At 43.8% G+C, this 18,249-nt stretch overlaps 1 protein-coding gene across 1 annotated transcript in view; it reads left to right on the top strand.

Moving 5' to 3' along the window:
- MRPS31 (mitochondrial ribosomal protein S31) overlaps positions 1-7,913 on the top strand; it is a 621,425-nt gene extending 613,512 nt beyond the window's left edge. Inside the window, exon 6 of the mRNA XM_044072042.1 lies at positions 7,525-7,913. Within this exon, the coding sequence (XP_043927977.1) occupies positions 7,525-7,757 (233 nt within the window). The 3' untranslated portion in view covers positions 7,758-7,913. The remainder of the gene's footprint in view (positions 1-7,524) is intronic.
- The last annotated feature ends 10,336 nt before the right edge of the window (positions 7,914-18,249 follow it).

The raw sequence follows: 18,249 nt of genomic DNA, 5'->3' as shown, positions 1-18,249 counted from the left end.
TACCCACTACTACGGAGCATATGTCACAACAAAAAGTGGGCCCTTCCCCAATGGCCCCTACTTTTGACTCAACACAACTTCAAAACAGTGCATCCAAACCTTCAGACACTGCAGCTAACAGCCTGGGAGATCCCATGAATAACCTCAATCTATCTCTCCAAGGAAGTTCAGTGGATATTAACAGAAGCTCGAAGACCATCCACCAGAAAGGTTTACTTAGCAAAATGGAAGAGATTCAGCATTTGGAATACCAGCAAGGGACATGATGCATCATTATTGAATATCCCACTCATCCTGGAATATTTGGCAGATATGCTACAGAATGGACTCTCATATTCTTCCATAAAGATAGATGCTTCAGCTATCTCAGCTAGATATAACACTGATCCGCCTGTGTTTTCACATCCTTTGTTAAGGCAATTCCTCAGGGGAATCAAGAACATTAAGCCACCAAGAAAGGCTCCAGTGCCAGCTTGGGACCTCAACTTTGTCCTAGAAAAACTGACTCTACCTCCCTTTGAGTCAGCAGCTTCAGTGGACTTACAATTTTTATCATGGAAGACAGCTTTCCTGTTGGCAATTACCTCAGCAAGAAGGGTTTCAGAACTACAGGCCCTAATGGCATCACCACCGTTCATAATCTTTCACAGAGACAGGGTCTCCTTAAGAACCAACCCTACTTTTATGCCAAAGGTGGTATCTAGGGTTTCTTTAAATCAAGCTATTCACCTGCCTACTTTCTTCCCCAATCCTGAGAGCAAAGGGGAAAGACTGTTGCATACCTTGGACATTCACAGACAACTTCGCTACTACCTGGACAGAACCAAGACCAGTAGGAAGTCTGATCAGCTTTTTGTAGCTTACGCCCCTGGAGTACTAGGAAAAGCAATTTCCAAACAGACTATTTCAAAATGGATTGGACATTGCATCAGATTTTGTTATTCCTTCCATGGGAAGAATGTTCCAGCCAATGTCAGACCACACTCCACCAGAGCTACAGCCACCTCTACAGCATTCTTAAGAGGGGTACCTACAAAAGACATTCTAGAAGCTGCTACATGGAGCTCCGTGCATACATTCTCCAAACACTACAATCTCCCTTTATATTCCAGATCCAGAGCAGGCTTTGCTTGGCAGTCCTGCAGGGTTTGATTGCCACACCATCTCTTTCCTAGAGCATTCCTCCCCCCCAGCTAAGCTATGGTATTCAACCCATGTGTTATGACTGCAGTTGCATTCTTGAAGGACATAGTACAGTTTTGTACCTACCATAAATGTAGATGTCCGATAGATATGCAACTGCAGTCGGATTTTCCTCCTCCATACCCCTCTATGCCTTGGGTCCACTCCTATCCCTGTTTCTCTTAGCTGGGGATATCTGTTATGGTGCATCTGTTTATTGCTTACTTATTTGTCTGGAATCCTGTTTTTGTCTTCCAATTTGATTACAGCCTTCCTTGGAGGGCACCTGGCATCTGGGGCAAGAAACACTGAAGAAAATGGCGTCGGCTGATGCTTATGTACTCCAGCCGCTCTGACGTTGGAGAGAAATGTGACATCAGCCGACGTCGGACCCAGACTTTGGAATCCGGCCGACCGAGGGCTGCCTGAGGCAGGACAACCCATATGTTATGACTGCAGTTGCATATCTATCGGACATCTACATTTATGGTAGGTACAAAACTGTACTTTTCCTTACCTGTGGTTTCACCTGGTGAATCCTCCCTGGATTCTGGATCCCAGCTCGGATCTAATATCCCATCCATCAGGCTTACCGACCCCGAATCTGGACAACCTGAAGCGGACAGCTTGGCTGCTCCAGTTCCACTCTTAATCAGGACTCCCGGCATCTCTTCACCAGTCAAAGCCATCTTGGTGGCAGCGCATAAACCTTCCACCAGGAAAGTTTACCGCAGTAAATGGAGGCGCTTCTCCGTTTGGGCGGAACATCATAATTTGGACCCCTTCACTGCTCCGTTAACGTCTGTGTTGTATTTCCTCATCGGACTTTTTCAGCAAGGGGCTAGCTGTTCAACAGTCAAGGTACAATTGGCAGCCATCTCCCATTACCATGTAGGACATGAGACAGCTCCTTTGATGTCAAAACCTTCCTCAAGGATACTTTTCTGCTCAGGCCCCCTATCAAAGAAGCTGTACCCCCTTGGGATCTATCACTAGTTCTTCAAGCCTTGACTACTTCTCCCTTTGAACCAGCTGCCTTAGCCGATCTTAAATACCTGTCTTGGAAAACAGCATTCCTGGTAGCCATCACTTCAGCGAAAAGAGTTTCGGAACTTCAAGCTCTTTCCGTAAAACCCCCTTACTTGGTTTTTCATCAGGATAGAGTGTACCTCAGGACTTATCCCTCCTTCCTACCCAAGGTGGCTTCAGAAACCAATATCAATCAGTCCATTAACCTACCAGTTTTCTTCCCTAATTATCGAAATAAAGAGAGAGTACAAGCTGCATTCTTTAGATGTGCACAGGCAGCTGCATTTCTATATTCATAGGACTGCTGGTCACAGACAATCTGATCAGCTGTTCATTTCCTTTGCCAAATTTAGTTTGGGTAAAGCCGTTTCGAAGGTCACCTTATCACGCTGGATTTCCCAATGTATTCTTCTAGCTTATGAAGCTTCTGGGAGGCCCGCACCTCAAGGAGTCCGTGCACATTCCATTCGCTCCATACCTACTTCTGCTGCTTTTAGATCTAGAGTTCCCTTGGATGATATTTGCTCGGCAGCCACTTGTGCCTCTTCTCATACCTTTATCAACCACTACAAACTGGACGTCATTTCCAGAGGGAGAGTATCCTTTGGCTCCGCAGTGCTCCGGAACATCCTTCCATGATGGCCGCCCAAGATTCAGGTAGCTGGGGACTCTGTCCCACAGGTTGCTGACAAATGAAGTCCCTACTCCAGATTAAGAAGTTATGTACTCACCATAACGTTCCATTTGAGTAGGTGGCTTCATTTGTCTGCAACCACCCCCCCCTCCTTCCCCCGGCCTTCAGAAGAGTTCATTTTTGTTGTATTATCCTGCCTTTTCCTGTTGGGATACCTTTTCAGGTATACGTAGGAGGGCAAACTTGATCTGAGGTCATTTGGGGTTGGCAGGGGATTATGGGTGAGGGGAGGAGCTAGGAGCTCGGATCCATAGCTGTATAAATAGTTGCCGGCTCTGATCCGATATCGGATCCAAGACCCACAGGTTGCAGACAAATGAAGCCACCTACTCAAATGGAACATTATGGTGAGTACATAACTTCTTATTCATACCTTTCCCTATCTGGACAACCTGCTCATTCAGGCTTCCTCCCCTGAGGTCTTGCTTCAGCATGTCCTCTATACTGTTTGTCTCTTACAAAGCCTGGGGTTTACAGTAAACTTCCAGAAATCCATTATGGTTCCTTCTCACAATTGTGTGTTTGTCAGTTACAGGCTCCAGACCATTCCTGTGCTGGCCTCCCTGCCCTCTCCCAAGGCTCTTTTTCTAAACACCCTTTTAATCCCTTCTTCCTCCTCTGGTTTCTGTTGCAGCCATGGAATTTCTCAGGGTTCTAGCATTCATGACTTTGACCATTCCTGTGCTACCTCTGATCAGACGTCATATGATAAAACTTCAGTGATTCCTGAAGTTAGTATGGCTCCAACACTGTCATCCACTAGATTTTTCTAGTCCCTCTTCTTTTATGCCTTAAACTCGAGCTTCAGTGGGGGATTCATCAGCTGTCTCTCAACCTGGGACTCCCTTTTAGCCCCCAGTCCCTTCTTAGGAATTTTTTTTGGATGCCTCAGGCACAGGGTGGGGAGCCTCGTTTGTTTCCCTCAAGGTCTAGGGTCTCCGGCATCCTTATCAGAGGTTAGACCACATCAACATAAAGGAGATGAGAGCTCTCTTTTTCACCCATCACACATTTCACTTCCTCTTTCTTCCAGGGCCTCTGAAAATCTTCACAGACAATACCACAGTGATGTGGTATATCAGCAAGCAGGGGGGACACAGTCCTTCCTTCCTTTGCAGACTGGCTCTTCAGGTTTGGGATCTAGCTGTCCAATATCAAGTGACTCTTCAGGTTGTATACATTCCTTCAGAGTAAATATAGTAGCACTCTTTGAGCAGGTCTATTACACATGCTCACAAATGGATGCCCCTCAGAGATTTGTTTCTGGACATTGTCCATTGATGGGGTACTCCTCAAGTAGATCATTTTGCCTCCCCTTTGAACAGACCACTTCAAGTTGTCTGGCTTGGAGGGTAGATGGCCTATCCTTTTCTTGGAAGGGGATATTTTTCTATGCCTTTCCTCCCGTTTGTCTGATTCTGAGGGTCCTGCTCAAGATAGAGCAGGACTCGCCCAAAATGTTGTTGGTGACTTCCTTTTGGCCCAGACAGCATTGGTTCCCTCTTCTTCTTCACCTAGCTAGGGGCAATCACCACAAATTACCTCACAGGGTGGACCTACTCACACAAGACAAAAGGTCTCTGATACATCCTCATTTAATCTTCAACTGACATTGTGGGTGATAGGTTTTGAACCCTTTTAGACACTTTTTGAGGACATGCTTAGGGTTCTGCAGGAGGCCAGGAAACCCACTAACAGGAAATCATAAGCGTCCAGATGGAAGATATTTTCTGTTTGGTGCCTTGCTCATAACCAGGATCCACTTTCCCTAGGGATTCCCCTAGTTCTCTCTTATTTGTGTGACTTGTTCCATGCTGGGTTAGCATATTTTTCTAATAAAGCTCACCTCTCAGCTGTTTCTGTTTGTCTGCCATCCTCCTCCTCTGGCCTCTAAGTTTGAGGTCATAGTTTCTTAAAAGCATCCTTCATATCAGGCATTCCAGGAAGCCTATTCCACCTACTTGGGATCTCGGTTTTGTACTTGAGAAATTGACCAAAGCTCCTTTTGAACTTACAGCTTCAGCTTCCTCGCAACATTGTACATGGAAGACTGTTCTTCTTTTGGCCCTTACTTCAGATAAGAGGGTCTGTGAACTCCAGGCTCTTATAGACTTTTTTGATCTTTCCATAGAAACAGGGTGTCTCTTTGTAATAATCCTTCCTTTATGCCCAAGGTGTTTAACGAATCATCTCTTAAACAGTCTATTAATTTGCCTTACTTTTTTTCCTTCTCCACAGTCTACTAGTGAGAAGGTTCTTCACACCTTGGAATTACATAGACAGCTCAGATATTATTTTGATAAGACTATGCCATTCCCAAATCTGAGCAAGTTTTTATTTGTTTTCATCCCAGATATCTGGGTTTAGCTGTTTCTAAGCAAACCATATCTTCATGGATCTCTAAGGCCATTTCTTTTTGTTACTACTTTCAATGAAAATGTCTTTCTCACTCTGTAAAGGCTCATTCTGCTAGGGCTGTTGCTTCCTCTTGTGCTTTTTTCAAAGGATTGCATACCAGTTTCATTCTTGAGGCTGCTACTTGGAACTCTGTTCATACTTTCACTAACCATTACAAACTGGATGTTTCCAGAGCAAGAGCTGGCTTTGCCAGAGCTATCCAGCATGGATTTTTTGAGGGCTTTTCTGGGACTTCCTCCTCCTGAGTTTCCTCTTGAGCTTTTATACTCCCCCTTTTGTAAAGGGATACTGCAACAGTTGTGAAAGGACACAGTACAGCTGTGTAAAATTTTACCATAACAGTAGATGTCCTTCTCTTCACTGTTCCGGTATTCACTCCTGCCCTTATCCCCCTTCTGCTGTTCTGTTTTCCTTCTGTCTTCCTGGCATGGAATTCCTTTTCTTTTTCTCCCTTTGGATGCACATGTTCCTCGTAATTCCTAGGACTGTTGCTCCTGCTGGGGCTCTTCAGTTCAGAGGCATGTATGTCTGTACATTACCTTTATGCCCTAAACCTTGAGTAGGGAGCACACGTGCGATGACATCTATAAAATCCTATGGATTTGGTATACTGGCTGGACATTGGGCTACCCTTGGCAGGGAATCCATACTCTTTAGAATACTGCAACAGTGAAGTGAAGGACATCTACTCTTATGTTAATATTTTGCACAACTGTACTTTCTTTTCTGACTGAGCCAACAGTGGTTTGATTCTCCCTTGTGCTTCAGCACCTGAATCTCCTGATGCAATTCAAGGGTCCTTGGTACAGCAAATCTGTCCATGCTCAGACTCATTGTTTAGAGAATATAACGTTACTACCTTTAATTTGAAGACATGCTTAAGACCATGAGGACTAAAAAAAAATCCTGTCTTGCTAAGTGGAAAAGATTGCTATCATAATTTTCATCCTAATTTGGCAGTTTAGCTCTGTCTCTCTCACACTCGCGTGCACTCACACACACACACACACACACACACACACACACACACACATACACACACACACAAACAAACAATGCTACCTTTTCCTAGCTACTAAACTCTTCTTTCTTTTGTCCAGAATCCCTGATGAAGAGCAGTTGCAGACTGGCCCTGGGAGGACAAGTTGTATTGAGGACCTCTCTGAGGGAGAGAGACTTGGCTCAGTTTTTGTTTTTGTTGTTGTTGTTTATGGGACAAGAAAGAACTAATGATGGCATGGGGCAGATGCCCCCTTTTATAGCTGAAAGTCGGGCCAGCTGTCAGATTCAGCCTGTGGTAGATTTCCATGTCTGATGTCTGTACAATGCTCACACTATTGTTATTGGTAGGTTACTTGTATAGTTGTATTTTCCTTTCCATCTGGAATTCTTTTTCTTAAAATGGCTCCATATTTAATATTCAATTTTTATTTTATTAAGTAAGACTTTCTTATCTGGTTCTGTTGTGTTATGTAAGTTAACATTCCAGTAAGCGATATCCAGTCATATGGCTCCATAACAGAACAGTGTCATAGTAATGACAGACATCATAAAACATTGAAAGTCGAAAGCTGTTTATAACATTGTGATTTTTTTTGTATGGGATTTGCCCCCCTGCAACCCCTAACACCTATGCTACTTCATACTGAGATTGCTGTACCTCATAGTAAGAGGAATTCCCCAGTATACTTTTGGGACTGCACTTTAGGGTGTCTGTCACTAGGGCATCACATTTCTGCCTGGCACCTGTCTTGCTTGTGCACACTACATGCACCATTGTTAGAAATATCACCATTGTTGGTCACACAAAATGGTGTCCATTGTCTTGCATGTTTTACACTTGTTGACTCTTACAGGGTCTAATTGATGCTTCTGTACTTAATGGCTGGCTGCCTGTTATTTATTTATTTATTTTTGTCATTTACCAGCTATGTTTTGTTAATAACATCACTGCAACACTAATGGCTGTTTGTTAATGCTTGGGAACAGTACACAGCTGACTGATGTGCTGTCAACACAGGCAGAATTAATGTGTTGCATTATGTGTTTAAGGCTGAGAATTAAACTCTGGAAGATAAGCATAATGAAAGTGTGTGTGTGTTTGTGTGCGTTTGTTTGCCTGGAGCTATCTGTCAAATACCTTCATATTTAAAAGCATGGAAAAGGGTTAAGATCATATTGTTAATGTCTTTGAATTCTAGGACTAGAAGAGGAAAAGAATGTTGAGTTCTATGAACACATCTTTCTGGAAAAGCACTTGGAAGGCTTTCCAAAAAGTGGACCAATTCGCCATTTTATGGAGCTTGTTGTTGTTGGCTTGTCAAAGAATCCATGTTTAACAGTGCAGCAAAAACTTGGTCACATTGAGTGGTTTCGCAATTACTTCCAGGAAAAGGAGGACATTCTGAAAGAGTACAATGTGTACCTCAGCTGAAGATGAAACTCAAGTAACTGCTGTAAACATGTAGCTGTCTTTAGAAGTGAATTGGACTACTGCAGTTTTTCATTTTCCTTTCTTGATGTATTCAGTTTGTTATATTGCATTAGTAATAAAGCAGGCTTGCCATCTTGATGACTTTTTCCCCTTGAAGTAAATTTGCATGCTTTTTTTGGGTTGGGCATTAACATAAAAATGTATCTGGCAGTAAAAATGTAGGATCTTAATGTTTTCACTGAACTTGGGCTAACATTAAAATGTAGCCAGAGATCTCCTTTTGGTGTGCTTTAAAGGCAAGTACATACCCTAAAATGAATGCTATATGTCATAACAAATTGCCTTTGTAATGCATTGTACCCCCCTCCCACCCCACCTTCACAGTGCTGACCAGACTATGTTCTCTGTAGTGGTGTTAAGTGTCAAGTGTGGAATGCTTATTTGCAGGAAAAGGTAAACTTCATTTGGTACCTGATTACAGTTGTAAGACAATTTTGACCAAAAAACAGAGCAGTGTTAATGGTACATGATCAGCATTCCAGTGCGTAATAGGATCCGAAACAATGGATTATTGCACATATGATTATGTCTGTTATTTGTGCTGAGATTATCCAGTAGGGCTGATGTGTAACACACACACACACACGCACACGCACACACACACACACACACACACACTAGCATCAGAGTTAAGTGTTACTGGGTTTTATATATATATATATATATATATATATATATATATATATATATATATATATATATATTTTTTTTTTTTTTTTTTTATCTAGTATCTTAACAGTGTACAGTTTTTTGTGATTCAGTAGGTAGGTTGTCCCAAAGTTGAGGGGCCTGATTAAAAATAAAAACTGGGAAATGCTGCTTTAGAATGCTGAAGAAGCCTGCGGCAAACCAACAACCTTAACTGTGTTTTGTAGGAGTCGCCTTGTAAAGAACAGCAACGAGTAACCTTGGCAGGTTTATAGAAACCATCGCCAGGGCCAAGTTGTCAATGTCCATGGCAGAAAGCTGTATCTGTGTTTTATGTAATGAAGTAATGATATTTCTGAGGTGCAGCAGGAAAGAAGTAACTTGATTATTTGGTGGAAAAACATTATTATTTCCTCTGAAAAAGTACCACTTAAGTTCATAGGTACATACTAGGCTGATTACTACTAGGACCTTTTTAAACCCAGCCAGGCATCCCCAATCTCTGACAAGTTCTGGTACCCTTGATAAGTGCAACCAGGGGTTTGGAAAATTAAACATCTACAAGAAGGGGTCTGAGAGATGAACTGTTTACAAGGCTGTCTGTCTCCATTAGAGATGTAGGTGTCAAACCTGAGAATGAGTTTCCTGTTCCCCATCCAATTCTGAGGTGCAGCATTATTATTTCAGAGGAAATAATAATGTTTCTTCCACCAAATAATCAAGTTACTTTTTCCCTTGCTCCTCAAATTGTATAAATATCATTTTATAAAAACACATATATGGTAGATACTGGTGCAGATTGAACACCTACACACTCACAGGGTCCTTCTTCTGGTCATTCAGGCTTTCACCAATTTTAAACCCCCCCCCCCAAGGAAGAGATATCTATACCAGAGGATTGTGGCCCCCAAACATCTCCAACTCCCAGAGAAGTCCTGCAAAGCAAAAAAAACAACAAAGGGATGGTCCTCGGATGGTGTCCCCGGCCTCTCAATCATTTAACCTAATGAGGATTTAAACCCAACAGCGACAGCTAGCTAATTAATCAGGATACACTCTGAGGACATAGCGCCCTGGGTGGGCGGGCCTGCGACTCCCACTACCGCACTTGCGCAAGAGCCGACAAACCTTAACTGCAAAAGCAATGGCGTGGATCAGGACTTATCCTTCCAATAAAGACATAATGAGACTGCAACAAAGAGAGTCCAACTTCCAGGATTTTTGCCAACCTATTTTATGCTTTGTCAGTGTTGCATTCCTTTTAACTCATTACTTTTTTTGATGATCACTAAGAGGGCTATTGATAGAAGGCAGTTGATACAAGGCACCTTGACCTGGCAAAGGCCCAGGCGCAATAAAAACCATACCTGTATAACCGAAAAAATATCAAAAAATCACTAGATAGCATGTCACAATCACATGGACCTAATTGTTCGAGCTGCAGTTGATTTGGGTTAGGGAGGAGCTCTGATTCACATGGATGGGGAGACTTTCAGAGAAGGGGTAGTCTCTGGTATATATACCTGTCTGTCCAGCAGCTACTACTTATATCACAAGCAATATTTAAGTCTTTAGAATGGGTAATTCTGGTGCTTTTTGTTTTACAGATATGTAGGAGGTCCATCAGGTTGAGGTCCAACAATACCTTCACTGCTTGACGTAGATCTCCCTCCTCATAGCCTGAAGGAAACAGAATACAGGGATAGAACTTTTAGGTGCTCTAAATAAGGCAGCTTACAAATGCCCTGTATTCTTTTAGTGAGGAACTTCTGTGGATGCTCCATTTGTAGGTAGATACCATAGGTGGTACTGTACTCGGTAATAGGTCTGATGAATGCTGAATATAGTGGAACAATGACCTCCTTGAACCTAGATGCCATACCTTTGTTTATAAGTTAAACCGTATAGAATGATTTCCTCACTACTGTAGACACTTGATGGTCAAAGGCTAGATTATTGTCTATGTGTCCAGTGTCCTTGACTACTGAATCAACTCTTAGAGTTGCATTGTCAATATAATAGTTGCGAGTGGTGTATGACTTTCTGAAGGACTCTGTTATGCATTTCTTGACATTTAGTGTTTTGTCCATGGCTCTGACACAAGTTGTCTGTGTCAGCTTTTCCTGGAGAGCATTAGTGTCAGTGAGGGATTCTTTGATTGCACCTAATTTGCAGTCGTGCAAATTTGGTTTGCCAGAAACCCATGACATTGACCTTGAATGTAAATGACCCACCTTTGTGCAGAGGGTTGACAGTTGCTCTCCACCATTTGTGAGATGCAAAACTTGTTTGGAGTCTGCTGTTAAACAGCTATTCAAGAAGGCCCGATAGGTCATGTTTCCTGCTATTTAGAAGGCACCCTTGGATGTTGTCTGGGCCCATTGATGCAGTGTTCTTTGCATTAAAGAGCACTGTGGACCTTTTCCCTAATGACAGCAGTATGAAATATATTTGGTGGTATATCCTGATTGGAGGTTAAGGGTGAGAGAGGGGTAAAGTTAGAGATAAATTTGTCGGACAGTAGGTTTGCTGTATCTTCTGGCTTTTTTTTTTTTCTCCAAGTTTTTTGGGTTTCTAATACCATAAAAGGAATGAACCCCATTCCTAAGTCAAAACATGATTAAAGATCATGAAATCAGTATTATTTCAATCTTTGATGTTAGCCAGAAGTGCTCTTCGCAGTTTCTGCAGTGTGCCCATAATGACTCCTGTGATACCAATGAAGTTGCATGTTATCAGTAACATATCTAAATAAGATTTTAAATTCTTTTTTGTTAGACCTTTTGCTCCTACTAATATTGGAACTGTCTGGGTATCTTTCTTCCACATTGTCCTTATTTCTGCCTGCAAATCCTGTCATTTTATGACTTTGTGCCTCTCTCTCTATGTAAGTCACTGTAGTCGGTGCGTGTAGCAATTTCAATTATCAGTGTTACTGTTGTCCTCTTTTCATGGACTACTGTATCTGTTTTTTTCGCATCTATTTTTGAACTGTTGGTAATGGATGATCCCATGTAAAATAAACATCATTTTCTATAATAGTTTGTGGCTCATGTTTCCAGTGTTTTCAGCTACTTCAGTATTATAATGTTTGCACCGTCCCCAATGCAACAGTCTTGTGTGTCACATTATTATGCCTTTGAGTATACAGTCCTTGTGCCCTTAATATATCACAACCAGCAACAAGATGAGCAACTGTTTCCAATTCTGTTTTACAAAATCTACTTTTGCCTCTTTCTCTCACATGTTCAATGGACTTTATAGACCAACATGTACATATTCCACTGCCGGGCCACCAATATTAACCTTTCGTCTTTTGGTTTAAATTCACCTCTCCTTAACCATTCTTGCATTTGATCCCGATCAGTGTGAGGTTGTTCCAAGAGTTTTTTCTACTTTGTTATATTTATTCATTTTCCACATTTCTTGCCTTCTCATCTGATCCTTCACCTTAAGTTCTTTCTTTTTTTTTTTTGGTACATTCTGTTGCTGCCTAATTGTTATTTACTTCTGGTTTGATTTCCATTCTTGCTTGACATCAATATGCTTATCCTAAATTAAGCAGGGAAGTCATCTTACACTTATTCTCCTCATATTTCAAAACTTTCACTACATTTGGGTCTTGTGAGGTCTGCAGATATGTATGCAGTCACGCAGTTGGAGTTCTATACATGTATTCAATTTCAAGTAAAGCCTATACATTCTTCAGAACGGGGAATATGTAGTCTTGGTATACACTGATTGTTATAATTCATTTGATGAGCATGAAGCATCCTTGTTTTCCTGTCCAACCTGCCCAACACCTTTTGGGGTCAGTCAGTCAGTCACTCCAAAACTGTAATTTAGGAGAGGAAGATATAACTATAGTACAAGTCCTAAGTTGTCCCATTATCTTCCTGCCTCTGAAGTTATTACACTAATGTCCGAGTTGTGCTTGTAGCTTTGTTGTAAAATGAATTCTTCCAAATGCTCCTTTGTCCCTTTATCTGATTTTCCTAATAGCCTTTCTTCCTTCATTCAGTTTAGTTTGGAGAGTATCCTGTGTCTGTCCTACCTGTGCTTGAGTCCAGTGACTGACGTTCCTGTAACTTTCTAGTAGGATGCTTTACATTTATATTGATGTTCTTCGTGTTTCACTGTTGCAGTCATCACCTGTGGGTTATCCCTGCTGTGGTAGCCCTTGGCTGGCCCGAATACCAGAGTCGATGTTTTTCTGTGTCAGCTGCTGTTGCTTGTGAACTGACGTCAGGTCATCAGTGCTATAAAGCAAGGCATCTGACACCATTACATCAGTCTTTCTTGCCGTGGAGCCCATAGCAGAAGCAGTTTCCAGGTGTGCTGGTCGGTCGCTACCAGAGCTCGGATTGTAGATGAAAACGTCTAAATCTAAGTACCCCATTGGGGATCCTTTTTTTTTGCACTAACCAATGTCCGAAAAAGTTAACAAGGGTCTCGCTTGTGGAAAGCAGATCTCACACAGAGACTTCCATTCATACTGCATCACTTGTTTAGGCCTAGACCACGATGTCCCCCATTGCCGGTTCTGCCCCCTCTTTAACACGGGAACCATTCGTCATAGAGTTCTTATTGTAGACAGGTATTTTCATCCTCCATCTTCACAAATGGCATTCAGCAGCCAACAATCCATAGACATGCCGAAAAAACGTAGGGATAAAGATAGAGACAGACCACACAAGGCTAAGCCTTCCGACGACTCTACCGCTAAGCAGGTCATCAGTTCTCTGGAATTCAATGAGGTGGTTTCGCAGCCCCTGATGCCTGATACAATATCTACGCAGGCCTCTACCGAGACCCTTTCAGAGTCCGGTATGCCGCAGGAATCTTTTTTTGTCTTCTGAGGCTTTGGTTGTCCCTGCCTCGGTTGGGTCCGAAGCCGCGACTCAGGCACCAACTACCGAGGAGGCCTTTCACACTGCCAACTCTAGACAAAACTGACATCTTCTCATCCGAATACCGTTTCTCTCAGACTGATGGATACTCTTAGGCCTAGGAGCCAGGCCACTCCTAGAAAATCTGCCTGTAGACACCATCTTACTCCTGCTCCACCACCCCAAGCCCAAATGCTAAAGATGGCGGAGGATCTTATCTCCCTTATCAGGGGCAGTCAGGCCACAACTTCTAAAAGGAAAAGACACCCTTCTCTTGAACTAATGACAGAGCAGGATTCTTTGGCATCTGATTATTCAGATTTTGAAGAGGAACAACAACCTCTGACTGCTTATGAGGTTTCAGATGCAGAGGAAATCCATTCCTTCTGCCTCCCCACGAGAAGACCTTTCCTTTGGGGAAACCCTTCACATCCTCAGGGAACATTTCCACTGGGAATCTCAGGACTTCCCTCAATCTAAGAAAAGGCTAAGAGAGTTTCTAGATCTGCCCCAGCACACACCCCTGGCCATCCCCCTAGTCTTAGAAGTGGTGGATGATGTTTTCTATGAATCCAGCTTGGCCCCTGACACCCTCCCACCTGCGCCCAGTAAACCTGACTGGTATTGCACAGTAATGGATTCTCACAAATACCTGTACAGGAATCCTGCTGCAGACCCGGAGGTCATTACACAGGGACTAAAGGAGTTAAGGTTAGTTCTGCAAAGAATCCAACTCCTGACAAGGATGCCTGAGCTCTGGACATATGGGGTAAAAACATTTATACCTCTGCAACCTTAGCTATCAGAGCACTCAACTTTCAGTTCCATATATTAAAATATCAATAACACACTTTGGAACTATTACAGCAAAAGATTTCTACCTTTCCTGACTATGTCCATTCTAAAGAGTTAGCAGATTTACTACACTCTGTCAAGTGGCCATACCCTCATTGCACTGTGGATATGACGTACTAAAAACCTCAAGCAGGGCAGCAGTGTCTAGATCTGTCATTAGGAGACATGCATGGTTGAAGGAACAACCTCTCCCTGATCATGTCAAGTCTAAATTGATGCACCTTTGGATAAAGACTGCTTGTTAGGAGAAAAAAAATGTAGAGGTGCTTAAAAAGATGGAAGACAAAGCAAAATCAATGCAAACAGTAAAATATTTCTTTCAGGTTCAGCCTCCTAGATTCAGCTGGAATTTTCCCTCTAAGTACTGGTCTTTTCCTGCACCTAGCAGACAGGGGCAAGGTAAGCCCAGCAGGGTCAGACCTCCCAGGCCCCTATCCCAGGGACAGCAGCGAGCCAAACAGTGTACCACTTCCGCCCCAAAGGCAGGGAGTTGTAAGCCATCCCTCTATGGAAAGAAGTCTCAATGACTCCCACTTCCCCCTCTGCCCTCCTTTCACCCACCAAAAGCTAGGAGGAAGGCTCTCCCTCTGCAAAGAAAATTGGTTGTCTGTAACAAAGGATCAATAGGTCTAAAAGATAATTTTTCAGGGATACAAATTCACTTTCAATGAACTCCCAATTCCCAGAGGGTACCCAGACTTGCCTCCAAATCAGTGGGCAGAGGCATTTTAACTTGTCCAAACTCTCATTTCCCAGGGGGCAGTAGAACCTGTTCCTGCAGATCAAACCAGCAAAGGCTTTTATTCCAGGCTATTCCTTGTTCCCAAAAAGGAGGGCACTTTGCACCCCATCCTGGATCTATCCATTCTGAACACCTCCCTGGTGGTCCCCAAATTCAAAATGCTAACTTTGCAGCAGCTGCTGCCTATGCTGACAAAAAAATGCTTGGTTAGTGACCCTAGACCTAAAAGATGCCTACCTCCACATAAGGGAATCCTGCATGAAATTCCTGTGCTTTCAGCGCAAGCTCACAATACTTTCAGAAGTTCTTCGTGTTTCACTGTTGCAGTCATCACACTTGAGTTATCTGCCTGCAGGTAGCCCTCAGTCAGCCCGAATACCAGAGTCTTGGGATTTCTGCGTCGGATGCTGTCACCTCTTCCATGATGTCAGGTCATCAGGGGTATAAAACAGGCAGTCAATGCCATTACATCAGCTTTTCTTGCCGCGTGGGAGCCCAAAGCAGAAGCAGTTCGCAAGTGCCGGTCGGCCGCTACCTGAAATTTTCGATGTGAAGTTGTTAAATCTCACCGTTTATTCTCACTGATGAGTTTGGAGCCGATCCTCAGCTCCGACACGGCCGATAGCAAAGCTCAAGGTTTGCCAGTAGCTCGAGACCAAGCCCCTTATCCCACAATGCACTGCTGGAATTACCTCAGATCTAGTTTGCCGCGGCAAGAGAGATCGCGGTGATCCAGCTAACTCGGACCATTTGTGAACCTTAACTGTGTTGGATGATAAGGAAAGATCCCATCCTAAATTGGGATTCAAGAAATTCCCAGATTGTGGGCAGAAAATGCCCATCACTGATGGACACATTCAATGTGTCTACTGTCTGGGGGCTAAATCTCCTTTGCAGAGATACTAGAGATCCTTAGTCAGAAGGGCGATTGGCAGTCCAAGACCCCTACTGAGGACGAGTCCATGCTCTTGAAGGCTTTTGAGTCTCAACCTTCCACTTCTTGGGTGTCTCTGCCTTACAACGAGCTCATGGAACTGATCTCTCATAAGGTGTGGGAGTCACCGGAGGCCATGGAACCTGTTCCTCACAAGCCCAATAAATTCATGTCTGCCCCAGTGGACAAGCCATTTTTGACAAAGGGAGTGCCTGTTGATGCCATGGTGGTAGCTGCAGCCACCAAAAAGGAAGTGAGGGAGACATCCACATCTATCTATTCTCCTAACAGAGATTCTAGAGTCATGGATAGATATGGGAAATGCATGTTTAGTTCAGCGACTTTTTCTCTGCGATCACTGAACTACTTAACCCATTTTACGAGACTACAAAGAGATCCCCTAAAAGAGCTAGGAGATGCTCTCCAGAGTACGGTAGCTACAGGGGTGGCCGACAAAGTCATCGCCCAGCTCGCTACCCTAAACTTGGTGGTAAACTCATCCCTGCGTCTCATATCCTATGCAGCTGATGGTTCGAGTACAGCCACTAGTTTGGGCATTGCTCTTCGAAGACGAGCCTGGATGCGTCTCTGTTCCTTTGCGGAACCCTTTAAGTCTTCCTTTATCAACACCCCATTCGATGGATGGCTCATCACTGTTTGGGCCTAAAGTAAAGGAAACTTTAACCAAGTGTGAGCAGGAAGGTAAGACCTTATCTGCCGTTGGAGTCTGTTTTTCTACCCCTACTCGGCCCTACCCCAAGGGCCCTAGGGGAGGGAAAATGTGGTTCCGAAAAGCACAGGGAGCCTTTCAAGACACACGTGGAGAAACCCCCTCTAGAGGCAGAGGAAGGGGGTTATAACGGAAGATGTTGCCGACACAGTAGAGGGGGTCCGCAGCAACAGGGTGACAGGGGTCAGTTCTCCGGTCAATCCTACCAGCGCCCCTGAAAGGGGGCCCAACTGTTCGGCTCTGGAGGCAGTCGCGGGTGGCTTGTCTTTGTACCCAGAAGCCTGGCTAAGCATAACATCAGATACATGGGTACAAAGCATCATTTCCAGAGGATATTTCATACAGTTCTCTTCCCCCTCCCATTCCTGTAAACAGAATCCCAGATGTTCCACCCAATCTCAGGGAACAAGCAGTCGTAGAAGTCCACAGATTGCTAGAAAAAAAGAGTCATCCAACCAGTCCCAGCAGACCAAGTTGGATTTGGAACTTACTCAAGATTCTTTTTGGTACCAAAGAAAACTGGGGACTGGAGGACCTATCTTGGATCTCAGCAGACTCAACTAGTTCGTAAAGAAAGAGAAGTTCCATATGGTCACACTTCAGTCCATTCTTCCCTTCCTAGGGAAAGGCAATTGGATTTGCTCCATAGATCTCAAGGACGCGTACTATCACATAAAGATGAACAGATGCTCCAGAGATCATCTGCGTTTCCGGTTGGGAGCCAATCATTGCCAGTTTCAAGCCCTTTGGTCTCATACAGCCCCCAGAGTGTTCACCAAATGCTTGGCAGTGGTCACGGCTCACCTGAGACGTCTAGGATTCCAGGTGTTTCCCTACCTAGATGATTGGCTACCACCAGGCATCAATTGACTCGGGTAACAAAATACACTCTGACACTCTGCCATCAATTAGGCATTACAATCAACTTCGAAAAGTCTGCCTTATTGCCATCGCAGCATACTGTTTTTATAGGAGCAACGTTAGATACCTCAACTACCACTCTACATCTTCCTATTGAAAGAGTCTCACTTCTCCGCCAACATGTCAGCTCACTGGTGTCAAAGAACAAAGGTACAGCAGCAGAGGTCTTGAAGGTGCTAGGTTTGATGGCGGCAGCAATCCTGGCTATACCACTCGCAAGGATGCATATACAAATTCTTCAATGGCTCCTCTTTGCTCAGTGGTCATACCAGAAACTATTGATGCACCACATGATTGTCATCACAGATTCTTGCAAGAGAGACCTTCGGTGGTGGTTGACATCTTTTCATGTCACAATCAGACGATCCTTTGTCGTCGTCCCCCCCAGTAGCCACTGTGACCACGGATGCATCCCTGATAGGGTGGGGGGCATTTTCAGGGAAAGACTGCCCAAGGCACATGGACAGATCAAGAATCACATCTGCACATCAATGTTCTAGAGTTGAGAGAGGTACTACTGGCGTTGCAGTGCTTTCAGGACTCTCTCCCTCTAGGAACTATTGCAATTCAGACGGACAACATGTCAGTAGTCTGGTACTTGAACAAGCAAGCGGAACAGAGTCTTACCCCCTTTGTCGAGAAGCCCTAAGGGTCTGGCAATGGGCTGTGTCGTCCCAGCATTTTCTGTTAGCAACGCACATCCCGGGGAAATC

The sequence above is a fragment of the Protopterus annectens genome, chromosome 5.part0 (genome assembly GCF_019279795.1).
Source record: "Protopterus annectens isolate FY-2018-M chromosome 5.part0, PAN1.0, whole genome shotgun sequence".
Taxonomy (NCBI): domain Eukaryota; kingdom Metazoa; phylum Chordata; order Ceratodontiformes; family Protopteridae; genus Protopterus; species Protopterus annectens.
This window is presented reverse-complemented; position numbering and strand designations above follow the sequence as displayed.